This window comes from Meriones unguiculatus, chromosome 16 (genome assembly GCF_030254825.1).
Source record: "Meriones unguiculatus strain TT.TT164.6M chromosome 16, Bangor_MerUng_6.1, whole genome shotgun sequence".
Lineage (NCBI taxonomy): Eukaryota > Metazoa > Chordata > Mammalia > Rodentia > Muridae > Meriones > Meriones unguiculatus.
In genome coordinates this window covers 58,665,735-58,692,113 of record NC_083363.1, presented here as the reverse complement: position 1 = coordinate 58,692,113, position 26,379 = coordinate 58,665,735, and the positions used below count along the sequence as shown (strand labels likewise).

Below are 26,379 nucleotides of genomic sequence, written 5' to 3'. Positions count from 1 at the left end.
ATACACACTGTGCACGTGTGAAATTCCCAAAGGATAATAATACACTTAAAAGTCACTTCTGGGTTTGATTTGGTAAGACCCAGCTTCTTACTATAAGGGCAATTAAAAAAAAAAAAAAAAAAAAAAAGACAGGAAAGCAAATTCTAACATTTGAAAATTAAGAAATACGCCTGTAAACTTCTGGGGTGACAAAGAACCAAGAGAAAAAATTAAAGTATGTTTAGCTTTTGGTGTTATTGTTACTGTGTGTGAGCACAGGAATACTTGGGGCATTGTCCAGTCTCAAAAGTCCTGTCAGCTCTAACAGAAAGTCAGTGGACATCACCCTACTCCTTCTAGCCTACATTGTGACCACAGATGACCCTGGTCCAGACAATCCATGTGAGTGAAATACAGCATCTGTCCTTTAAGGCCTGGGTCACTTCACTTAGCATGATGCTACAGAGTTCAACTGTAGTATAGTATTGATAGAATTATGTTCCTTTTAGCGCCAAATAACACTCCACTATGTTCACGGTGAATTTGGCTTAGTTATCAGTTGGGGAGCGAGGATCTATTTCTATGTCTGTCTCTAAGTTTTTGAGGGGCTGGAGGGCGTGCTCAGCCGTGAGGAGCATGCTCTTCCGGAGGCCTTGAGTTCAGTCCCGGGCACCCTGTCTGGCCCTCGCACCTGCCTGTAACTCCAGCTCAGGGGCTCTGCCTCTCTTCAGGCCAGCTTGGGCACTGCATTCAAGTGCACAAAGCCACACTCTGACAGGCACGCCTACACATAGTTACAGATAAATAAACTCGCGTTCATGCCTGTGGTGCCTGTGTATGCGCGTTCACCTGTGTGCTTGTGGCAGCCCGAGGGCGACCCCAGGTGTCTGTCTTGGTCACTCCTCAGCACCCTGAGGCAGGGACTCTGGCAGAGCCCAGCTCATCTCATGCTCTAGCTAACCAGCTGGCGCTCCGCTTCCTGGGGTGGCCCCTGGGGATCTGAGCTCCACCCTCACACCCTCACACAGGTACTGCAGCGCCTGTTCCCTGAACCACCTCTCCAGGCCTGACAGTCTTCAACATAGAGCAGCTGAGCTACAGGACATCAAGTGACTGCCTCAGGTCACACAACCAGACTCCAGGCCTTTCAGGGTCTCCTGAAAACACCAGGTTACAACTACACACACACACACACACACACACACACACACACACACACGGCTGGAACGATGGCTCAGCAGTTGAGAGCATGGGCTGTTCTTCCAGAGGACTTGGGTTCTATTCCCGGGACCCACATGGCGCTCACAGGTGTAACTCCACTTTTGGGAGACCTAACGAAACACCAATGCACATGAAATAAAAATAAAAATAAAAATGTACAACACACACACATACGCACACTCACATACACACAGTCTCTCTCTCTCTCTCTCACACACACACACACTCACACACACACACAACCTATCACTCACTGAGAACAGGGTTCTGAGTTGATCCTCCATCTCAGCCTGCAGAGCACTGTGATTGGACCTGTATGCCTGTATACCCGGTTTTCCATCTTTTATTTTCTTTTTTTTTTTTTTTTTTTTTTTTTTAAGACAGTTTTAGCGTGTAGCCCTGGCTGGCCTGTAACTTGGAATGGAGACCAGGCTGGCCTCGGACTCCGAGCTATGCCCACCTCGGCCTCCAGAGTGCCGGGATTTAGAACGTGCGCCTCTGCCCCGCCCCTGGCTGTCAAAGGTTTTCATGACAAACGTCGCTAACGTGATTCGAAGGGACAAACGGTACTGACTGGCACGAAACAAGAACAGGATGATCAATGAGGCCGGGCAGAAGGACAGGAAACGGCGCGGGGCTCGGGCTGGAAGCGCACAGCTGCTCTGAGGGATGCCCAGAGGAGGGGGAGAGGGCGTGGAGGGGCCGCGGGCGTCCGCGGAGGGCGCCCGCACCCACCGGCCTGTGGGTTCCCTCTCCCTCTCGGCCCTGGCCGGTGTGGACTCCACTCCCGGACCCCTCCCTGCCCGAGAAGCGGCTCCTGCGGGAGATGGCGCTGCTGCGGCGTAGCCCTCCGCTCTGCGGTGTGAACCGAGCAGAGCCGTGACATCCGGCAGAGGGCAGCCAAGAGCCAGGCGCCGGGCGGGCACGGGGGCGCCGGGCGGGCACGGGGGCCGCGGGCGGGCACTTAGGCCTTCTCCTCCCCCGAGCTTCACCGGCAGGACGGATCTGAGAACTCCAGGCCCGCGGAGATGCTTCCGAGGATTAGATGGAAGGTTTGCAGGTGTGTGTGGGCGCGTGCTCGTGTGCACGCGCGCGGCACTCCGGGCATCCTTCCCGGCACGGAACATCTTGGTATTCCTGCCCTCCACGTGAAACCCAAAGGCACAGACAACGCCCCAGGCGCGGGCACCCAAGCTGGAGAGGGTGGAGATCCACACTGAAGGCGCGAAGGATGGCTGAGGAGGCGGGGCAGGGAGGCGCCTCTCCCCGCCCACGTCTGGGTGCCGCCCCTACTCTCGGCGGCCACCGCGGCTGCCCCCCCCGGCCTCGGGGCCTTTTCAAGTGCCGCTCCTGCCGCCCACGGCCCTCCTCGCCGCGGACACCTGAGGGGCTGCGCCCTCTGCCGACCCCTGGCGCCCCCGGCCCCACACACTCGGGTCGCAGAAGCTGCTGTCGGCCGGGCCTCGAGCGGCGAGGGACGAGGACGCAACGTCCAGCCCCTTCGTGCCAGGCAGGGCGGGGGGGGGGGGGGAAAGAGCACCCAGCCACCCTCCTCCTGGCCTTTGGGGCACCCACACAGGGAAAATAAGAAACAAAGGCAGGAGGAAACGCCACCCCACGATATGGTACACACAGCAGACTGCAGACGCTCCCTGCCACGGGCTCCATGGCGGGACGGCTCGGCCCAGGGGTGGCCCGGTGCCCTACGCCCCACAGATCAGCCGCCAGGGTCCAGGGCAGAGGGCCCGCGGAGGCTCCACCCAGCCTGTTCGCCGACCGGATCTTCCCACTGCCGAACCTCAGCCTAGCAGGCCCGAGTCTCCCCGAGTCCAAGACAGCTCTCCCTAAAGCCAGGCCACCTCCAGCCGGGTCTGGGGCCCGGCCCATCCTCATCACATCATCCTCTCGTGAGCCCAGCTGGCGGCGCAGGCCTGGCATCCACTCAGGAGGCCGAGGCAGGCGGCGACGAGTTCAAGGCCAGCTTGAGCTGCCCGGTGACGCCCTGTCCCCCAGACTGAGCAGGCAGAGTGCTTGCCTACCACGCACAAAACTCGGGGCTCGCCCCCCGGCACCCCATACTCAGCGTGCAGGCACCTGCCTGTCAGCCCAGTGCTCCGGAAGCGAAGGCAGGAGGATTAGAAGTTCAAGGTCATCTTTGGCTCTGCAGCGTCTTTGAGGCTACCCTGGGGTACATGAGACCGTCTCAAAAGCAAATAAAAGAAGGGTAGGGGCTGGGGAGGAGGCCCGGGGGTTCCTCGCCTTCGAGATCTTCCCACTCCTCCTCCTAAGTCTACCTTCCCCTTTTAGCACCCGCAGAAACCGCGGGGCAGGAGGCTGAGAGGACGGTCCGCCGGGGGCAACCGGCTAAGCTGCGAGCACAGCCAACAGCAGCCCAAGCAGGGGCCTCACTAAACAGAAGAGGCGAGAGCCAGCACGTGTTCTGGAGGAGGGTGGGATCCGGGACCCAGAGGCTGAACTCGGGGCTGAGGGCACCAGGCCCTGAGCAAGAGACTGAGCCCGCCTTTGCTGTGGCAGTGGCGCCACCGTGTGGTCGCAGTTTGGAACTGCATCTTCTCCGAAGAATTCCGGCAACATTGGCCAGCCAGTTCCCCGTGTACCAGACACGCGCGTGGGCGACTTTTCAACACCAAACCAAACTAACAACGCCGACCACAAAATACATATAAGCCAAAAGTGTCTTAGACCTTTGTGCAATAATAGGCATCATTATCCGATAACAAGTGAATGTTAATACAACTGAAATATTAGCGGAAAAAAAAGTACCACTTTCCAGCAGCCACTAAATCCTACCGCTGAGGAAACTGTTTTCTTGCTTGTTTCAAAGAAATGAAAAGGACTGTTTAAGCTTTAACCATGTTTATGAATGAGTAACCCAGCTTCTGAACACACTCAGAAAATCGTCTTCTAGTAACAGACATTTACCTCCCTGTTCTCCAGGCGCCGCCGAGGGGTTTTTTTGCTTGGTTTTTGGAGTGTTTTGTCCGTCTGGAAGGCGTTGTGGAGACAGGGTCTCAGCCTGGAAGCCAGACTCAAGTGCAACTTCTGATCTCTAACCCCGGCCCCCTAAGTGCTAGGATAACAGGCACGTGGCTCCACACGCAGGTTGTTTGAATCTAAAACACGACTGGGGGGAGGGGCAGAGAAACGGCGCGGAGGTTTGAGTGCTTACTGCCCTTCTAGAGGACCTGAGTTCGAGTCCCAGCGCCAAGGTCAGGCCTGTAATTCCAGCCCCAGGGAACCCCTCACCCTCTGCTGGCCTTCCCAGACACCTGAAAGCACGTGCAGCCTTTCCCCGAAGACAGACACACACACACACACACACACACACACACACGCACACAGAGAGAGAGAGAGAGAGAGAGAACAGTTAAATCAAAGTTAGCGCGGTGCCAAACTAACCGGGTCGTCTCGGCGTCAGTTCCTGCCCTGACACTGCTCACGCGTCAAGGCTCGGGGCCTCCTTGCTCCTCTCAACCTGGTTCAACAACTCTTCTCCTGTGACCCCCAGAAAACTTCCACGGGCCTTAGGGCGCCTGTCCTCCCACCCCAGAGGAAAACAAAGCTTACCTTCCCGGAATCTCCGCGAATCTCACCTCTCACTGGCTCTGAGCCTGATTCGCTCGCCCCCTCCCTCCAAAACAATTCCTTCACAACGGCTGAGGGAAGGAGGCCCTGGGGGAGGGCACAGGCGGAACCACTACAATCCTGGCCCCATTCCCCCTCACCTGTTGGGGAAACTGAGGCAGCTAGACTTGGGGAGTTCTCAGTGGGGCTGAACTGGCTCGCGAGAGAGTTCACTCGCTGTCTGTGAGTGCCCGGGGCCCAGGGAGGCCTGGGTGTGAGGGCCGGCTGAGGAAACCTGCTTCAGCTGGCTGGGGAGGGCAGGACCTCCGTCAGCCTCTCCAGGTGATGGTGGTAGGCATTCCGCTTGGGGATGCCGAGGCCCTGGCACACACAGCCCCCGCCTCCATTGCCCAGTTTGCCATGGGGGACCTCGTGTACCTGGGGATGAAGCTGCGGCAGGGGACCGGAAAGCCAGCCAAGAGTCGGCTAACTCTCCGGTGACCAGCCCCGCCCGAGCCCCCGCCCGAGCCCCCGCCCCGGCCCAGAAAAGCTGCGGACACTCGAGCAAAGAGCGGTTTATTCCAGTGACAGCGGCCCCTGCGGGACTTCCGCTCGGAAGCAGAGCAGACCAGACCTCCCCGCTCACGGCCTCTCCGCCCGGGGCCTCGAGACGCCGAGCCTGGTCGCGGCAGCCCCAGCCCACGCGGGAAGGACGCGGCGGGGACCCTCTGAGCGCCGTGGGCCTGAGGTCTGGAGCTCCAGGGCGCGGGGCCTCCTGGCCCCAGGGGCACGCTAGAGGGGGGTGTGGAGAGCCGGGGGGGCCGCTCAGCCGCACGCAGCCTCGGCCGCCTGCTCACTCGCCGGCGACGGCCCCTCGGCCCGGCTGGCCTGGCTGTAGTAGTAGCTGCGCATGCGCTGTTCCACGGACAGGAAGTCCGGGCGGTCCTCCCACCTGCGGGGGAGACCCCAGGCCGAGCTCAGAGAGGGGCGCCCCGGGGTGGCGCCGGGTGACCGGGGTCCCGCAGCGGCCCCCCACCCCACCCCACCCCTTAGATGCCGGGTGTTGGCTGACAGTGGTCGGTCTGAGCGGCAGGATCCGAGCGCTCGCCCCGCCTGCATCGAGGAGCCGGCCCGGGATGGGATGTCGCCCGGGGGACCGTGAAAAGGGTGGCACGCTGGGTGAGCCGCGGCGACCCGAAACTCACTTGTAGGTCCAGCAGTCGCTCATGAGCGCGTACATCTCGGCCGGACACTCGGGCGGGCATTCCATCCTCTTGCCCTGCTTGATGAAGTCCAGGACCTCGGGGCCCTTCATCTTCTGCCCAGGCGGGGCACAGGCGCGTGTGAGGAACGGGGACCCTCCCGTCGGTCCCCCCTCAGGTCGGTACCCTCCGTCCCCGAGCACACACACATCCCGCCGCCCCGAACCCCGCCCCGCCCACCTTGTAGGGCTTCTGGCCGTAGGAGAAGGCCTCCCACATGGTGACCCCGTAGCTCCAGACGTCGCTGCGGCTGGAGAACTTCCGGAAGTTGATGCACTCCGGCGCGTACCACTTCAGGGGCCACTTCCCCGCCGACCGGGCCTGAGGGGGCAGGCGTGCTAGCACGGGGCCCAGGACCCCTACCCCGCCGGGGCGCCACCTGGACAGTGCCAGCCCCCGCCCGGGCGCCGCGATCGCCACGCACCGTGTAGTAGCTGTCGTCGGCGCCCAGCGCCTTGGACAGGCCGAAGTCACTGATCTTGGCGTAGTGCCGGTTCACCAGCAGGACGTTCCGCGCTGCCAGGTCCCGGTGCACGAAGTTCTTCTCCTCCAGATACCGCATGCCCATGGCCACCTGGTGCAGCAGCTCCGCCACGTTGCTGACGGGGATCTCCTCCCTGGGGCCGGGGGACGGCAGGGTCAGCCTCCCCTGGGGCACGCGTGCAGCCCGGAGGGGGCTGGCCAAGCGCCCACAGGAGCCCTGGGCACAGATCCTACGGTCAACACCGTGGTGCACATTGGGGAAACTGAGTCAGCGGCTCTGCTTTGCAGTATGAGTGTGGGCATAAGAGCGCACGGAGGGCAGGCATCTCCAGGAAGGAGAAAAGGCAGGTGGTGTGCACTGTGTGCGTGTGCGTGTGCGTGGCTGTGCCCCCCACCCCCCGCCCTGTGAGCAACCCCCGGCTCACCTCTTTCCCAGCAGGAACTTGTGCAGCGGCCCGCCGCCCGCCATCTCCATGACCAGCATGAGCGCCTCGGCCTGGCACACGCCGATGAGCCGCACGATGTAGGGGTTGTCCAGCTGGTGCATGATCTGCGCCTCCCGCATCATCTCGTCCTTGTCGGCCTTTTCCGTGCTTTGCTTCAGCACCTTGATGGCCACGTCGATCTGCTTCCTGCTCGGGGGCGTGGCCACACGCGCAATGCAGGTGCCGCCCGGGGAAGCACGCAAGTGACCCGCTCCCAGGGATGCCCGGGACCGCCTCAGCTAAGGACCCGGTCCCGGGGAGTGCCTACGCCTGCGTAACCGAGGGTCAACCCAGGGAATGGGGAAGCCCCTCCTCGGCAACCTCAGTGTGGCCACGCCCTCCTTGGCACGGGCCACGCCCCCTTGGGAGTCTTCAGGCTTTCCAGACACACACACACACACCCCACCCCAGAAACAAGGTGTTGTGACACAGACAACCCAGCTCCTGCTGCTGCCCAACCCAGACGCCCTTGCGGTGAGGCACAAGTGGCCGGCCATACTTGCGCATCCGGTAGACTCCTTGGCGCACGGAGCCAAAGTTGCCGCAGCCAAGTTCGATATCCGCCACCAGGAGGTTCTCTCGCTTCAGGAAGAGCTTCTTGTCCTTGAGTTCCTCAGGGTCGCTGTATGGACTCTCGTACACGCTGGTGTCCATGGGTGTCGGCCGCGGCTTGTCTGAGGATGCTATGCGCGCTGGGCATACACACAGCCGTGCGCTCCATTTCAGGAAAGGGTGGGGACGGGAGAGGGGAAGGGGCATGGAGGGGTAGGGGCATGGAGGGGAAGGGGCATGGAGGGGAAGGGGGTGCTCAGCACCAGACGCGTGGCCACAGGCCTTGAGCGACCCGCCCCCACGTGGCAGCATACACCAGGACACACAGGCAAGCATGAGGGCTGTGTAGGGGGCAGGCTCCTGGCAATGGCTCTGACCTTGTCATCTCTCGCTAAGCCCCACAGTCCAGCCAGGGTGCCCCAAACCTCCGCAAGCTCACCTGGTTCAGGGGTGTATCCATCTGCGTTCAGGGTGTCAACACGTCTCTGAGGCTAAAGGTCACAGGGTCAGCAGCAGTCAGCCAGACCCAGCCCTCTGATGAGACCTATGCCTGCCGAGGACACCCCGGCCACTGTTGCCGCCACCCCGACCTCCCTCAAATCACCCACCCAATGCCCACGTCTCAACTCTGACGTGCCGCTGGCTCACCTGAGTGAATGTGGAAGGGTGGGCTGGAAGTGTGGGTGCAGCAGCTGTTGGGGAGCAGAAGGAACAGTGAGCACGGGAGCCGGGCCTCCCGCGCTGGCCTGCCTCCTGCCTCTGCCCCCTCACCTGCAGTGCTGGCGCTGCTGTTGGGGCAGGCCTCCTTCAGGCGGTAAATGAGCCCATCCGCCTTCAGCTTCAGGTACTCCACCAGCTGTGGGAAGGGGTGTCAGTGGAGCCTTCTCAACCCTCCCCCAGAAGCTGAGCGCCCCATCACAGTGTTCTCCTCAGAACATGGGCGGCCTTACCTGCCAGAGCGTGTCAAACTTGGTGCCTTCGGGAATGCAGTACTTGCCAGCCTTGTCCTGGCTGATGAGATAGTGGTATACAGTTTTCCCATAGATCAGAGACAGCGCATACGTACCCTGCTCCTTCCGGGGCCTCAGCCTGGGGGGGGGGGAAGAGTGTCACCCCTACAGCAACACGAGGGCACTTCCTGTGCCTCAGTTCCCTCTACGAACACATATGCTATGGGCAAAGATAAAATAGGGGGTATGGACCAAATAAGGAACATGAAAAAAAATTAAACAAGATATTTGAGACACCATGAAAAAACAAACCCTAGAATTAGAGAAGAATGCCAATGGCAAAGATGAGATCCTCGACAAGATCATAGACGAAAACATCCCAAACTAAAAGAAGATACACGCACATAGATACAGGGAATACAAAGAACACCAAACAGACAAGACCAGAGAAGAAAGTTCCCACGGCAGCTCAAAGTTAAAACATAACAAAGAAAGTGCAGTGAAAAGTACAGAAGAAGAAACACAAGTCACATGTAAAGGAAAAGTATCAAAATAAGAGCTGGTTTCCCAATGAAAAATTGGAAAGCCAGAAGAGCCTGGAGCAATGCATGCCATGTCCTAAAGCACTATGACTCCCAACCTAAAATATGATACCCAGCAAAACTATCCACCATGGTTGGCAAAGAAAAACTTCCTGCCTCATAAACAGCATTAAAATTTTTATAGCCAAAGTTAAAGAAAATACAGAAAAGAAAACCTTATTTGAGGCTAAAGAGAGGAATGAACATAGGAGAAAGACTGGAAAGAGATGCAAAGCCATAATTAAGAAACACAAAATACCACTGAGAACACAAGCAACACCAAAGTTCAACAACACAACAGCCACAATTAACACATTTCAATAATTTTAAATATAAATGGCCTCAATTCTCCAATCAAAAGACACAGAATGAAGATGGATCAAGAAATGAAATCCATCTATCTGTTGCCTTCAAGAAATATATCTTAGTTTTAAAGATAGGCACCACCTTAGAACAAAAGGGTGGACAAAAGGACTCCAACCAAATGGGGCCAGGAAGCACGCAGACATTTCTATCCTCGTATCTGATGATAAGCGTCAGCAAAGAGAACCTGCTCCACTCTCCACCCAAAGCTGCCCTTACCTAAGTGTCCAGGAATCTGGCTCTTCGTAGTTTTTCTTAGTCTCTTGAGCCACTGTCCCTCACAATGCCCCTGTTCAATTGTGTCTCTCTGCCAGCCCCAATCCTGGCCCCTCAACCCCACCTCCCCACCATGCTCCCCCGAAGTGCTGGTCCTACAAGCCAATTTGATTCACCTATTGACTCTGTTTCTCTTGAGATTTCTCCTGTCTCAATTTTACTAGCTCCACGCCTGTCCTAAAGTACTTCTGCTGTGTAAAAAGTTTGCAAACCTCACCTTTGGGCAGTAGAATTCTGCTAAAGAGCAAGCCAGCCTCTGCTACTGGAGGCCACTCGTGCTGGCTAGTTTGATGTCACCTTGACACAAGCTACAGTCATCTGAGAGGAGGGGCCTCAGTTAACAAGATGCCTCCATGAGGCCCGGCTGTAGGCAGCCTGTAAAGCGTTTTCTCAATGACTGAGGGGGAATGGCCCATTGCCATTCAGGTTCCACCCCTGGGCTGGTGGTCCTGGGTTCTAGAAGAAAGCAGTCTGAGCAAGCCAGAGAGAGCAAGCCAGTAAGCGGCACTCCTTCATGGCTCCTGCCTCCAAGCCTTGCCCACTTGGAGCCTTCCCTGACTTCCTTTGGTGGTGAACAGTAATGTGGAAGTGGAGGCCAAATAAGCCCTTTCCTCCCCTGCTTTCGGCATGGTGTCTCATCACAGCAACAGAAATCCTGACTAGTCCACCCTTCCAACCTGCTGAACCACAGCCGAGTTGACCCAAACAGACCTGCTCAGCAGGCTCGCAAAACTGTGAAAATAAGGTGGGATTAGAATTAGTAAATTTGGGGACAGTTTGTTACACAGCAAAAGCTAACTGATACAAATGCAAAGGTTTAGGCTGGAGGTAGGACGTTAATCTAAGCTACTCAGAAACTGTCTTCTCTGGTTGGAGAGATGCCTCAGCAGTTAGAGGAGCACATATGGCTGTTCCAGAGGACCCCAGTTTGGTTCCCACTATAACTAACACTATAGCTCTAGTGTCAGGCAGATCTGATGTCTCTTCACCTCCTCATGAATCTCTCACATGTGGGCATAACACATACATGGGCATGCAGATACACATATATTTGCATAATTAAAATAATACTTTTTAAATTTAAAAAATTTCTAGTTGAACATTATGTCTTTTAAAACTGTGGCGCCGGGACTAAACTCTGAGCCGTGCACATGCTCAGTGCACACTCTAGCACCGGGCATATCCCCAGCCCCAGCACATCTTTAACCAGCGTTTAAGAGACATCACAAGGCTGGCGGGGAGCACATCTCCGTAGTAGAGCACTTGCCTACAATAGTCAAAGTCAGGGGTTCAGTCCCCACAGTGAAGAATGAAAGAGGGGAAACACCACCTCCCTCAAAAGCATTAGAAATATCCCTCCAATTTACAGTCTAACACTGTCAGGTAGGACAAAATATATTATATTATATTATATTATATTATACTATATTATATATATGCTACACCCTCTCCAGTGTCGCCAGTGTAGCATATCAATAGATTGTGCTACTAGACGGGAGATATGTTTTCTTCAGAAATATGCTCCCTGGAGGTCACTAGCAAGAACCCTAACATGGCCACCTAAGCCAAAAAGACATATTCTGAAAGTCCCACGCTTACTCGGTTGCAAGATTGGATTGATGAGCTTTTTTGCTGTTTCTCTATGATTCTTGGAACAGCACAATTAACTATTCAAGGAAACACATTTCTAATAGATTACTAAAAGCTTTAGCAAATAAGAGTAGAAGGAAAATAAAATTTCACCTATTCAGCATCAGGAATTGCTTGTGGAAAAACCAAACATTGTAGGTAGTAAAGGGACAAGAGTTTTAGGACTTTCTAAAGAAAATATTTAATCAGGATCTGTTAGGATAAATGCTCTGGATATTCCCACTGCAGTAAAACTACTACAAAACCATTACAAACATGGGTGTCTATGATGAGGCAGAAAGAAGATAGGCAAACATAGGAGGTCAGAAGGTTTTATATTATGCTATGAGTTTCACCGACAGGATAGCTCAAGCATCTTATCTCTAAGGAAAGATTGTAAATCCTTAGCAAGACAAACAGGAGGAATTCCCTCAGTGCTTAACTCTAGGGGGATTGTAAATCTTTAGCCAAGTTGGTTTGGAGGGCAATGACAGCCCCTGGCCTTCCACTAATTAGTAGCAGTAAACTGTGTAAACACCACTAGTTTAAGGTTTTGTATTTGCTTTGATTAAAAGCTTTTAGGCCAAGATTTTTTGTAGACACTGCTTCTACCAGGTTACTCTTTCAGTTAAAATGTAAACTTTGTATTGTTGGTAAAAAGTCTAAATGCTCCAGGAAGTATGTCAACTTCAAGATGCTTCTTTATGTAATAATCACTATATAAGTGTTAGCTTGACTTCAGTAAATCGCAGTAGATCCAAACCAACATTACTTGGTGTGGTCTCTGTCATTTCGCCTATCTGTGCCTTACCTGATATCCGAACACCTGATTCTCCCGCGGTTGAGGGACTCCCGGCTGGGTCGGCCCACGGCATATATATATATATATATATATATATATATATATATATATATATGTATATACATATGTACGTATGTATGTATATGTGTGTATTTATACAAATTTTTAGAAGATTTGTTATTTTATTTTAATTTTTGTTTTCAATATATCCCAAGTCCAGCTATCCCTCCCTTCATTCCTCCCATTTCCCCCACACCCCGCTTCCCCTCTCCTTGAGATCTACTTTATTAATTTTTTAATTGTGCTTGTGGGTAGTGGGTATGTGCCTGTGAGTGCAGGCGCCTGTGGAAGCCAGAGGTGCTGGTCCCCCGGGGAAGCAGTTACTGGTGAACCAGGGTCATAGAGAGAGGTGGGCATCGGCTCTCTCCACATCAGCATGGCTGGTATGTGGATAACATCTCTACACAAAACACACCCAATCGAGGAAGCAGCACCTGGCCCGGCTTTCTAATGCCCAGCGGGATTCTTAAAAGAGCTTCAGGGCGCCTCTGATCATAGCAAACTCACCACCAGCCGCATGACCGCAGCCGCGGCTCAGACACAGACACACAGTCACAGGAGGAACAAGGGCTGGCATCTAATGCCATCTTGCCCATGCTACTGCCTTACACATATTGATTCCCGAGGGCCTTTAGACAGGTCCCAGGCAGACACTGCTGACACTCCCCCTCCCCCCCAGCCACAGTCTAAAAGCCAGGGCCAGCCCCTCACTGATGGCATCAGGCACATTGCCCTCAGTGGCTCTCCATCATGCCCAGTCAGCTCCTGCCCCTGGGCCCTTGCTCCTGCCAGCAGGCTTGCCAGCAGTACCTGGCACCTTCCCGCCCAGCTCACCAAGCATTCACCATCCGATGGGGGTTTTATTCAGTGCCTGTCTCCTCGAGGTGGTCACCTCTGTCTAGTTCCCATCATTGCCTGATACCCAGCCCAAGTCCCACAGCCCGCAGATGGCAAATGCCAGGATTTAGGCGAAAGCAGGCGCGCCGACTCTGGAGTCCTTCCTATTCACCGTGAGGGCCTGTGTCAAAGTGCCTCTCTTTATGCGCACACAGACACGGTCGCCCTCCGGGCCCACGTGCACACTCAGGCGTGCCCACCTGGCCCCCAGGATCGTAGCCGACAAGCCCCTGTGCCCCACATACAGGAACTTGCCGTCGGTCTGCTGGCCGGAATAGAGTTTGCGCTCGGCCTCCTCGCGGGTCAGGCTGCTGTGGTACCAGGGCATCCGCTCGTGGGCTGTGGTGGCGATGAGCTTCTCCACCTGTGGGGCCTGGCTGATGATGGCCTGCTCTAGGGCATCGCCCTGAGGAGGGAAGGCGCGGTGGAGGCATGGCCAAGCGGACAGCCACCAGAGCCCGCTTGCACCAGGAACCCCCCTCCCCCCACACACACACCCAGGCACCGCTAGGGTGCATCTGCCAGCTCGGAGGTCTCCTTTCTGTTCCTACCCGGGAGGCAGCGTGGCCAGGCCTCACCTTCTAGCCGGCAGCTTCAAGATCCTACACCGTCTCTCCCTCAGGCATGGCACATGCTGTGAACTACAGCCCGTAGTCCCTGACGCCCGCTGCAGGCCACAAGCCCGCCCCTCACGGTCCTCTCGGGAACCGATAGCTCAGGAAGCACCTCCATCTTTCAGCCTCTCACAGACGGCAGAGCACCACAGCATCATCAGGCTGCACAGACAAACTGCCACCATGGCCACCAAGCCCAGACCTTCCCGTCCTCCTCGCAGATCCTGGGCTCAACCAAGGCCTCAGCACTCTCCAGGCCTTGGAGCATCTTGCAGGCCAGCGAGGACGAAGCAGCAGCTCCCTTGCGGCCCACAAGCCCTCTCCTGCCTCCAGGCCCCGCCCCCGCCCCGCCCCGGCCACGCCCTCACCTCCAGCTTCCAGGTCTGGCGCACGTAGTCGCGCACCATGGCGTCGCGCAGGCAGTCGAAGACCCCGGGCTGCGGCTCGAGGCCCGGCGGCCGGTTGCACGGCTTCCGCAGGTTGCAGGGCAGCCCGTCGGGGTCTTGCGAGTAGAACTGGCAGAGCTCGGCCGGGCCGCAGTGCGCCTTCCCGCCCGCGATGGCGTACGTGCCGTTGAGCTGCCGCTCGATGGGGAAGTGGTGGAAGCGCACGTCGTGCACCAGCGACAGCACGTAACCGCCCAGCGAGCGCAGGCACTGGCGCAGCAGGAACAGCCCGTCGGCCATGCCCGCCAGCTTCAGGTGCTCCTCGGCCTCGGCGCGCGAGATGCTGCCGTAGAAGAAGGGCAGGTGCGCCGCGGGGTCGGGCATCGCCGGGCCCTGTGGGAGCGGAAGGCGTCGCAGGACGGTCAGGGCCCGCAGCCCTTCTCGAACCCTGGGCCGTCGGGCCCGGAGAGAGCCCACGAGAATGGGCGTCCGTGAGGTGTAGCCCAGGGCGCCTCATCTTTGCGCTGGAGTCAGTTCTAGAGCGGAGCAGCCATGTCCCGGACACCCACCCGGGTCTGAAGCCAACTTCTGACTTTTAGAGACCCATGCACAGAGCGTGCACACGCCCCAAGGCCTATGCCTGAGCTGTCCCTTCACTTCCCAAACACACGTTGCTGTCTTCTGCATTTCTGGCCAGATGCTGAGGATATTATACATAAAATATTGCCATTCCCTGCCCTCTCGAAGGTCACACACACCTCATGAGGAAGCAGCAGTCAGTAGTAGGCTAGAAATGCCCATTGCCGCTACAGAATGAGGCCAGAATTTTTAAGAGTGATGTTAGAGAGAAAAGAGGTTCCCATAGCTAAAAGGACCATCTCCTGTGAGCCCAGGGCAGAAGGATGAGGAGAAACCAGCTCCTCAAAAAATGTGAGGGGGAAGCCGGTTGGTGGTGTCACACGCCTTTAATCCCAGCAGTTGGGAGGCAGAGGCAGGTGGATCTCTAAGTTTGGAAGAGGCAGCCTGTTCTACACAGTGGGTTCCAGGACAACCAAGGCTACACAGAGAAAACAAAAAAACAGAACAACAAAAATCATGTGAACAAAACAAAACAAACGATGAGATCAGAGTGGAGATTGAGCAAGGCTAACAGCTCCTCAGGGAGTTTTCCCTGCTTCACAGGGGGTGTCCTCAGTCTCCGTGCCCTGCCTTCCTGAGCTGATTTCAGAAAGCATCAACTATTATGAGCATCCATCCATAGAGAGAGGGTTAAGAGCCAAGGTTGAGGTGGGGTCTCATGTGGTCCAGGTTGGCCTCAAGCTTACTATGTTGCTGAGACTGTCTCAACTCTTGATCCTCCTGCCTCCACATCCCATGTACTAGGATTATAAACCTGCGACAAAACAGCAGGCTTAAACTAGGCCAGCCTTGAACTTGTGATCTTCCTGTCTCATCCTCTTGAGCATTTTCATAACAGCATCGGTTCCGATGTACGGTGTGTGGGTGTGAGTGTGGGTGTGTATTTCAAAACACCTGATGGAATACACATTGTTGGACCGGCTCTTGATCTGTAGAAGGGCCTCTGCCTAACACGGAAAGACCCAAGAAATGTGCCTCCCCAGGGAAACAGAAGCAGAGCCCCATCTTGCTCATGCCCCATGGTGATATGATCATCAGCGACTCAATATCCTTTCCATGCCATGTATATCTGCAAATCATGGGGAAACACCGTGTTATTTTGAAGGCTGCACAGTCCAGCCGGCAGGTGAATTCTCAAATACGGAATCTGTGAATAACGAAGGGGCAATCTGTGTGCTAAGTGGAGCAAGATGTGAACTGTGGGATCCAGGGGTGACCACGAGAAGACGAGTCATTCTTTCCATTCTCTCTGTTCTTGGTTTTGTGCAATGTTGGAAAAAATTAGTTCATCATAACAATTACTTGTTATCTTCTGAGCTGACCCAGGAAGGCCTCCTGGGCGTGAACTGTGATGAGGACTTAGTGTCCTTATACAAAGGCAACAGGCTTGTATAAGGACAGGCTTGGTAAGTGAGGAAGGCTGCGTCTGCCAGGAGTGTCCAGGGATGGGCAGGGATGGAGGCTGAAGCTGATGAAGGTACTTGGATGGGATCAGACCAAGGCCTCTGTCTGGGCAGCCAGGGTTGCGGATCACAGAGTGTGAATGCAGGGTGGGAAGCCATGGACGGGGACCCCACTCAGCACCCCAACAGTTAGTGGCAAGCAATGATCAGAAACCCACAAGATTGATGGTTCAGCCTTTGTGTTTCTGCATGGAGAAGGGTGCTGTCCAAACTGGCATGGTGATACACACCCACAATCCCAGCACTTGGGAAGCTGGGGCAGAAGGATTGCGTTCCAGGCCAGTGGGCTACAGAGTGAAGGCCAGATGAGGCCCTGGGAGACCCTAGGGAGACCCTGTCTCAGAAAGCGAAAAGTGAAAGGGAGGGAAGGGAGAGAGGGAGGGCCCTTTCATGCTTTAACATTGTTTTATTTTATGAATATGAGTGTCTTGTGTGCATGTATGTCTGTGCACCACATGTGCCTGGTGGTCTGGGAGAGCACAAGAGGATGGAAGTTATAGACAGTTATGAGTTTCCATGTGGTTTCTGGGAATCTAACCCAGGTCCTCTGGAAGAGCAGTAGGGCTCTTAATCACTGAGCCATCACTCCAGCCCCAAGAGAACTTTTTCTTGAAGGGAGTCTTTTAAGAGAGCATTCCATGAGACTATTTGAAACAAGTCACCAAGTTTCAGGCTCCTTGAAAAAAAAGGAAAGCTGATTCTTAGAAAAGAAAAGACCTCCATGGGAGTGTTACACCAGTTTTATTCATAACTGTCAAAAGTTGAAAGTGATGTAGAGAGAGGCAAGAGCGATGGAGAGTGCCTCGGAGCAGATGGTTCAGCAGCATGCCAAGAGCGAGCAAAGCAGACACAGTGGCTGCAAACAGGGCTCCTGTCAGAACTGTGGTAGAGAGCACGCCAGCAGCAGCGGGTGGAGGAGTCCAAGGGCCTGAAGGAATTGGGGAGCACTCTACAGTGGGACAAAGGCAGCAGTCTTCCGACTGAAGCTCTTCCATAGGGTGGTCTGAAGGTGTCACTGTATGTAAGCCACCTCCGTTTTTCAGAAACAAAGGTTTGGGAAAGCAGCTGGGGGGGCGGGGTGGACATGTTCACACACTCAGCAAGAACAGAAGCAGGAAAACATAATGGCCAAGTCGGCTTCGCTTCTGTCTCTGCCCGGCAGACTCCCATCCCACCTCTCACCCAACCTGGCATCCTGCTCCACCCCTGGCTACTCCCCCTCTGGCTCCACCCCTCGCTACAACACTGTCTACAGGTTGTGGGCAAGCACCTTGCCCCTCCAGGCCAGGTCCCCTGAGTAATGGGCATCATGTCCCTCCCTTCTGTTTGGTCTCTGATCTCTCTGGTCCTTACAAACTTGTGGCTTGGCCCCTTTAGCCCTGATACTTCCTATGTGCTTGTGTCTTCTCTCTCTCCTCTCTCCCTCTCTCCCCCACTCTCCCTTTATCTCCTTCCTCCCTTTCTCTCCCCTCTCCCTCTCTCTCCTCTCTCTCCCTCTTATCCTCTCCCTCTCGCTCTTTCCCAAGTCTCGCCTCCTTCCTTGGTCATCCTGCAGTAGCTGCACAGCTGTACCCTCACCCCCCCACACACACACACACGCCAGGTCTGATGGTTTGTGTCCTCATCACCTCCTTTGATCTCCACCAACCATTTCTATTAATACAAACTGAGATCCAGATCTCACTCGCAGAATGCCTGTGGTTAGCTGAGCTCCCTGCAGTCTGTTTCCACTTGAGCTGAGCCCTGGGGTGTGTAAGCTGTTCCTAGGTGATTCTTCACCATGGCCTCCTTTGCTCAGGAACCTGCTATGGCCCCCTCATTGGGTCAAAGCTCCTCTGCCCCCTGCTCCAGCCAGGCTGGGTCACTCGCTCTCCTGCAGGCACCCTTCCAGACTCCATCCATGCAGGGCTTCACTGAGTGCCCTCCCCGACCCTCTCCCTCATCTCCCAGACCCAGCCAGCCCTTCCTGGTGACTCCTGAAGCTGCTTTACAGAATATGAGGCTGCAGGATAAGGCAGCGGCAGAGGCGGGGGTTCTGGGGGGGGGGTCGGTAACGAGGCTGGTCTCTGGAACAGGAAGCTGCGGCAGGAAGCCGTCTCAGCAGCTCAGCCCCACATGGCCACAGGTGCAGCCTGGGTAGGCAGAAGGTGGTTATAGAAGAGGAGCTGGGGAAGGCTGGCTCTCGGGGTCCAGTTCAAGGCAATAAGCCAAAACTGGTATCTCAGACCGAAGGCCAAGGTGGTCCAGAGGCAGGAGTTCGCCCTGCTTCTCCCCCATCCACCACCTACTACTGGTGACAGCCATTATGACAGTCCTGCCCACAGACAGCCCAGGGCTTGGGATCCCTGTGTCTGTCCACCTCCCTGGCCCTTCTGGTTCATCCCCGTCCTAGTCAGGCAATATGGTGACCAAGTCTTTAGGGGTGCTGTAGCCAGAGCTGCTGAGACCAAAGGAAGACGTCAGTGCAAATCTTTGTCTCCACCCACAGCCAGGCCAGGCCAGTGTGGCATGGATGCTCCCAAGAGCTGGCTCACCTGAAGCCTCCCGGTGGAAACCAAGACCCGGGGCCAGTCTATCACCCATCACTCAGTACACCTGTCTGTCCTGAGTTGTGTCCTTCAAGCCCACCAGGACCCTGGACCCTGCCTGGGCTGACCCAAGGGCCTTGTCAGGGGAGGAAAGCGGCCAGGGCTCGGGCTAAGAGGCCCACTGTGGTTTTTCCCATTCCAGGGTTATAGCCACAGCTTTTCACGCAGTGCTCTGAGACATGACAGTGATGGCCAGAGTAAATGGACATGGCCAGATTGGGCACCTCCCCGCCAGGGCTGCCTTCAACTCTGCAAAGTGAATATTGCTGCCATCAGTGACCCCTTCTTTGACCTCACTACATGGTCTACACATTCCAGTACGACTCTATCCGTGGCACAGTTGAGGCTGAGAGCAGGAAATGCAGCAGCAGCAAAGGCAGGAAAATCACCTCCATCTTCTGGAAGCGAGAGCCCACCAGCATCCATCTGGGTGATGCTGGTGCCAAGTATGCCATGGATTCTACTGGTGTCTTCACCACCATAAAGAAGGAACTTGCAGGGTGGAGCCAAGGGGGTTGTCATTAGATGGATGCCCCTATGTCTACCGTGGGTGTGGACCACACGACAACTGTGATATTCAGGGATTCATGACCACAGTCTATGCTGTCACCGCCACCCGGAAGACTGGATGGTGGTCCCTCTGGGAAACTGTGAGCATGAAGGCCATGTCCCTGCGTCCAGCGGCACTATGAAGGCTGGAAGTCATCACAGAACTGAGGGGAAAGCTCACTGGCCTTCCATGTTTCTACCCTCAATACGTCTGCTGCTGTGACTCTCACCTGCCACCTGAAAAAGTTGCCAAATCCAGAGACATCAGTAGCTGGTGAAGTAGACAGCAGGGGGCTCCTGAAAGGCATCCTGGGCTATACGGAAGACCAGGTTGTGTCCTGCTGCTTGAACAGAGGGAGCCATTCCTCCGCCTTTGACTCCGGGGCTGGCACTGCCCTCCACAAACAGCTAGTCAAGCTTACCTCCTGGTATCACAAGCTTTAACCATTCAAATATATTCCTAGACAAACATACAAGTTCTTGAAACAAGGCCCCTCTATACACCAATCCTCCTGCCTCTACCCTCAAGTGCTGGGATCACAGGCATGTGTTATCACCCCCTCTCTCGCAAACCTCCTCTTACTTAACCAGAATCACTGAGTCCTGTTCTAGGCCCTTGGTGCTCTCTCCCACCCTCTCCCTCAGACCCTACAGCCCAGAGTCCCCCTGAAGCCATGTTTGCTTAATTCCTGGGCCACACCGAGCTCCTCACAACAGACACAGCACAGGTATTTGTTGCTCAGCACCGTGCCATCCTGATTACGTGTTAAGCAGCAGCGACCGCAGTTGCATGGACTGAGCGTGTTGTTGGAGGGACATAGGCTAGAATCACAGGGTCTCAGATCTGGTAGTGAAGGGCTGAGCGGACCTGGCCAGGAAGCTGCGCTCCCCACTGCCCTGAGACGGGCCCGGGGATGCTCAGAACTGAGGGGCTGCAGGACTCCAAGCGCCAAGCACGGGGCTTGCTCCTTCCTTGTTAGCACACCCCACTCTGCCTTCTCTCGGGCCATGGGCGCCTCCTCAGTACCTGTTCAGGTCCCTCTGTGGGGTGTAGCAACCGTGGTCCAAGCCCAGGGCTTTTGGGCTGCTTATATACCTTCCTCTTCCAAGCCACACAGATCTGTCTCAACCCCCCTCTAGCACAGCCTCCCCTTGACTCTCCGCCCAAACCCAGTGCATTGTCCTTCACCACTAAATAGGCTACATAAGTATCAATATGTTGACATCCTTGTCCCCAATACAGCAAGTCTAGAATTTTGGTTTCCTCCTTCTGTCTGTCTTTCTTTCTTTCCTCTTTCTTTCTTTCTTTCTTTCTTTCTTTCTTTCTTTCTTTCTTTCTTTCTTTCTTTCTTTCTTTTCCTTCCTTCCTTCCTTTCCTTTCCTTCCTTTTTCCTTCCTTTCCTTCCTTTCCCTTCCTTCCTTCCTTCCTTCCTTCCTTCCTTCCTTCCTTCCTTCTCTCTTTCTTCCTTTTTCCAAGACAGGGTTTCTCTGTGTAGCCTTGCTTGTCCTGGACTCACTTTGTAGACCAGGCTGGCCTCAGATTCACAGAGATCCACCTGCCTCTGCCTCTCCGAGTGCTGGGATCACAGGTGTGCACCACCGAACCCGGCAGAATTTTGCATTTTTATTGGCCACTAACACTGGGGAGCCAAAAAGGAATATAATCAGCTGTGATGGACAGGGACACCCCCTCAAGAGCCTGGTGAGCATGAGGGTCAGAAGAAGGGCTGGGAGTAGGCCCGGGGGCTTCAGCCGCTGGCACACAGGACTGAGAACACAGGCGCAGGGGCCTAGGCGAGCCATGCCCTTGTCCTGGCCACATGCTTCAGGCTTCCAGCTACACCCTTCCCTGCTAGAGAGCTCATGGTTCCCACGTTCCCACCGCCCTGCACTAGGTACCTGGGATGGGGGGCTTCCACAGCCCCCGCCTCCCACATCCCAGCCCTAAAGGTCAGCTCTTCCGTGCCTGCCTGTGGTTGTCTGTGCCCGACTCCTCGAGGCACAGCCCACAGCAGTCAGCTTTCTATTAAAGCCCCGGCTCCCTCCCACAGTGAGAACAAGGGCAGCGGGTCCTTACAGGTCAGTATAGCGTCCTTAAGGATCGACGCCACTTAACCTGCTGCTCAGCACAATTGCCGCACGGGAAACGTTACATTCATCCCTCAGCTGGGGAAACTGAGGCTCAGGGAGGCTGATGCCATGCTCCTAATCTGACCCACAGCCTCTTAGGCCCCGCAGAAACTGGCACCGATGCCTGTCTAACACCCATGCAAACAAAATGCAGAGCTCTGAGTCAAGTCCCTGGGGACTCCATGTCGCCCCAGAGCCCAACATTGCCGTTCGGCTACTTGGACTGTTAAGGCCTAGAGTGCTGGGCTACTGGGGGCCAGAGATGGTCTCTAGATCAGCACTCTGAATGTATTATTGAAGGGACAATGTCCCTTCACCCCCTGCTGTTCAGTCAGACCTCCAACCCCAGCTGCCAGTGCCTGGGTGCTAGGGACTGTGACTCTAAGCAAGCAGCTTCTGCTCTCTGGATCTAAGCTATAGGACAGTGAAAGGACAGCTAGAGGCAGCACAGGACAGGGCCCTGTCGAGTTGAGGGGCTAGTGAGGGTGGGGCTGTGCTGTGTGCTGAGGGATGTTTGACAGCGTTCTTAGCATCTCTCCACTGCATGCCTGGATTGCCCAAGTCAGTACCCAAAACCTCTCCAGACACCAGTGGCTGGCCTGGGGACAGGGAATGTCAGGTGGTTCTAGATCAGAATGCCCCCTCCTTCCTAGGGTCCTTGGACCTGAGCGGGGGTGGACAGTACGGGCTGGGCCAGATGCTGCAGGCCCCATGGAAGTTTCCAGAGCCTGTGATCAGAGCCTGAGACCTTCAAGAGCTAATGATAACAATAAACACCGTAACAGCCAACTACACGGCACCTATACAGCACCTACTACGTCCCTGAATGGTAGCGTGTCCCCTGTGATCTGCAGGATACGGAAGCTACGGAAGCACAGAGAGGCGGAGTGACTTGCCCAGGGTCACGCAGCAAGTAAGCCGCAGGCAGATCCCGATGGAACCAGGCCCCTGGCCCTACAAGTGTGAACTTCAACACCATCCAGGCTGCTCGCCCACCAAACAGGCTGCTCGCCCACCAGGGTACCTGCCAGCATTGCACAGGCGAGACCCAAAGACAGGTAGAAAATGACAATGAAATGGGGTTTGGCAGAGGGCCCTCGGCAGGTGGCACCTAAGATCCTCCATCCTGCGAGTTAGTGACCCCAATGTTTCAGCAAGGCCTTAGTAAGTACCTACCATGTGCTTGACGCCCTAGCAAAGGCAAGAGCAACTAACGTCACTGTGACCTGTTTAGCATGTGGAGCCTGCTATTTCCTGCCAAGCCCCCGCTGTCTGGATGCCTCTCCCAGCCTCTTACTGGACAAACAAGGCAAGCACCCAAAAGGCACCTGAATTTGTATCTGCTTTCAACAGGCACACAAACCGAGGCTCAGAGAGGCCAAGAAACGTGTCAAGGACACATGGAAATTGAGCAGAAAGCATGAGATCGGGTGGTTTGCCTCTGCCTTTAGTACGGCTTGTCTACAAGCGGAGCCTGACCAGAGCCCCTCGCCATCTTGGCGTTTCGTTGTTCGAGCTCACAGTCCTGCTGTACCAGCCTGCTTTCTCGCTGCTTCCGGCAAGAAAGAACTGCTCCAGCAGGAGCCCAGGAACCCAGAAAGCATCTTTTGTCCAAATGTACTCCAGGGCCAGCACCCCTCAGGTGACTGCACCCCCTGGGGTGCCTGTAGCTCCACCCCCAGCCGGACACCACCACAGAGGTTCAGTCCCTTAAGACCTCATGGCTACCACTCTGTCCCAGGCCAGTCACGAAGGAAGGCCACGTTCAGGATGGGCCAAGCACATCCCTGCTGCCTTACCAGGGAATGTGTGGTCAAAACCAGAAGGCCACCTGTGGAGTCTCCAGTCCCCACCACCAGGGCCACCCTCACCCAGCCTTGGGGCCCCCCGGAATCCACCCTTTTCCCACAGAGACAAAAGTAAGAGAGTGACTCTCACAGGGGATGGGGGACTGTCCACTCACAGTCCCTAGTCACCTCATATGGTCATAGCGACAAGGCATGGGCCAAAGGCCAGAGGATGGCCACTCACCTGGACGCCCCTGACAGTACCACAGCTCACAGATCACAGCAGGGCCTACCCAGAAGGCCTGGTGTCCCCGGGAGCTCTTCTCGGCAACAGGTTTCTCTGCGGCTCAGCCTATTTCCTTGATGCAAACACAGGAAAGAGAGCTCTGTTTGAAGGTGACGTCAAAGCGACAAAATGCTGTGTTCAAGGAAAATCACAGGCCCCATGCTGGTGGCGGGGCATAGCGCATTTCCGGGGCCCTGTAGCGTCAGCCACAAGGGGTTGGGAACACCAGAGAAAGGCAAGGAACATTGCAGCAAGGCAGCCAGGGCTCCTGGGCACAGGCTGCTGCCCACAGAGAGCCCCCACCTGAGGGAGAGAGGGGAAGGGGCCTGGAGTGCTGGGAGGGGGGCGAGCGCTGGAAAGAAGGGGTCCCCAGAGTGCCCCTGCCCTAGTTAGGTTTACTAGTGCTGTGAGGAAACACCATGACCAAGACAAGTTGGGGAGGGAAGGGTTTATATGGTTACTCAAAGGAAGTGGGGGCAGGAACTCAAGCAGGGCAGGAACCTGGAGGCAGGAGCTGATGCAGAGGCCATGGAGGGTGCTGCTTAGACTTATCCCCATAGATTGCTCAGTCTGCTTTCTTACAGAACCCAGGACCACCAGCCCAGGGAGGGCACCACCCACAATCGGGCTGGCCCACAGCCCAATCTTATAGAAGCGTTTTCTCAACTGAGGTTTAATTATCCTCTCAGTTGAAATAAATCTAGCCAGCGTGCTACCCAGCTTTCTTCTCCCAAGGGGAAGCGTAGTGGGGCTGGCCTCTGCTGGGACCCTAGAGGCAGGCTAGAGCTGGAGGGAAGCCCCACTCGGCTGGGCAGTGCCCTAAAACTGGTGTTGTGCAGTGAGGCCACCAGGACTCCAGAGCTGGGCTGGTGTTCACCTGGAAAACCCGAAGATGGCAGAACTGTTCTAGAGGAGATCTGGGAAGAATCGGCTATGGAGTCAGGACATGCAGACAGGGATCCCCCAACGCCCCCACACTCTAGTCCAGCCCCCCACAGGCCTCTCATCTTGGCCACGGCTTCCTTCCTGCCCTCCCTTCTCTAATGCTTGCCCAGCCCCACCACAGCACCCACCCACCCTGGGCTAGGGGCCATTACCCCTGTCTAGCCCATAGTGGACACTCACAGTACCCACTCCAGGGCCCCAAGGCCTCTGGGGGCGCCTCTCCCCATGACACTTTCTTGCTGTTTGGACCACGCTCTGGAAAGGTGTTTGGGAGCCCAGGGACCCTCCCAGAAAGAACCTCTCACATGGGCAGTGGGCTGGGCTCCTGGGTACCACATCTGATGCCTCCCTCTCAGAACCTCCTCACAGAGGATCTACTGTGATCCTTTCTCATCCCAGCTCTCCTCTTCCCAGGAGATCTACTGTGATCGCTAGGCCGTCTAAGACCCCTCTCCATTCAGGAGGAGGCTCTTGGCTAAGAGTCTTTCATTTTACATCAATCCCCCTCCACTTCCCCTTTCTCCACAGACGCAGTGAACTCCGAGCTCTCTGGATGTAGCACTCTATCCCTGCAATCAGAGAAGAAAGCATGCACACTGGAAAGAGAACTCACCCGTGGGACTCCCGTAAAGCAGGAGCCAGCCAGACGTTGCCAGGGCTTTACAATTATAGGTGCCTTTTAATCCACTTTCCCGTGAAGGAGGTAAAAACCAGATTGAAATGACAGACAGATGAAGGTAATGGCCGGCGCCACTGATCTCAGCATTGGTGGGGGCGGAAGGACAAACTTTCCACAGGTGCAAGACCAGCCTGAAGTAGTGGGAGATGCTGCCTCAAAAACAAGAGAGGACCAGGTATGACACCCTGCCTTAATCCCAGCACTTGGGCAGCAGAGGCAGGCAGATCTCTGTGAGTTTGAGGTCTACACAGAGAGTTCCAGGACAGTCATGGGAACACAGCAAAACCCTTTCTGAAAATCAACAACAACAAAACAGAGGGGCCCAGGCAAGACGGGACCCTGCCTGCTGCCAAACTCCACCTCCTGAGTGTGATCCCCATGAGCCACATGGTAGGAGGAGGCAATGGTCTCCTGCTGTTGTCTGAGCCCACAGGTGCACCACGGCATGCACTCACGTGTACCTAGGCATGCATACATACATAACTTTAAAACATAATCAGAGCAAAACAGAGTGCCAGCAAGACAGCTCAGCGGCTGAAGGAATCTGCTTGCATCTGGGAGCTGCGTCCCCAGAACCCACATAAAAGTGAAGGGAGAGAGAACTCCACAAGCCATCTGAGCTTCACAATCCGGCCATAGCATAGCATGCCCCTCGTCCCCGCCCCCCAAGACATCGTGCCCACGCACAAAATAAATAGCTGAGAGAGAGAGAGAGAGAGAGAGAGAGAGAGAGAGGAGAATTAGTGAGTAGGGAAAAACCAATTAAAAAAAAAAAAAAAAAAAAAAAAAAACAACGAAAAAACGGCCGGGCAGGATTGTCCCCGTGGCTCACGGACACAGGACACGGGAGGAGAAAACGTTGCAAATTATCTTGGAGGATCAGAGCGGCCTCCATGGGAGCTGGGGGCTGCACCTGCTATGTGAGTGTAAAAGGGGCAGGGAGCAATAATGGGGGAAGAGGGCGGGGACAGAGAGGGGGCGGGGCTCTTCGGCTGGATGGGCGGAGCTCCCGTGTGCTCGGGGACTCTCCAGTGCCGGAGAAAGGGATTCCTGGCCTCAGCAAGCCACAAGCCCTTTCCTGTCCCAGAGGCCTGCGACTGGAAATTCTGTGGTGGCAGCAGCCTCAGTGTGTCCACCTCGCTGAGGAGACCGCAGATCGAAGCAGATAAGGGCGTATTTTCCGTGAAG

The 26,379-nt window shown here is 55.6% G+C and overlaps 1 protein-coding gene across 1 annotated transcript; it reads right to left on the bottom strand.

Annotated features, from left to right (window-relative positions):
* Positions 1 to 5,344: 5,344 nt before the first annotated feature.
* Positions 5,345 to 23,646, bottom strand: LOC110545437 (tyrosine-protein kinase ZAP-70). The gene is made up of 13 exons (XM_060369868.1): positions 23,526 to 23,646; positions 14,108 to 14,518; positions 13,371 to 13,531; positions 8,518 to 8,656; positions 8,339 to 8,423; positions 8,216 to 8,259; positions 8,007 to 8,058; positions 7,515 to 7,707; positions 6,956 to 7,162; positions 6,472 to 6,664; positions 6,228 to 6,368; positions 5,991 to 6,103; positions 5,345 to 5,737 (listed from the first exon to the last, which is right to left on the bottom strand). Exons 2-13 carry the CDS (start codon positions 14,507 to 14,509, stop codon positions 5,611 to 5,613), a joined length of 1,857 nt encoding a protein of 618 aa, XP_060225851.1. The 5' UTR covers positions 14,510 to 14,518; positions 23,526 to 23,646; the 3' UTR covers positions 5,345 to 5,610.
* Positions 23,647 to 26,379: the final 2,733 nt, after the last annotated feature.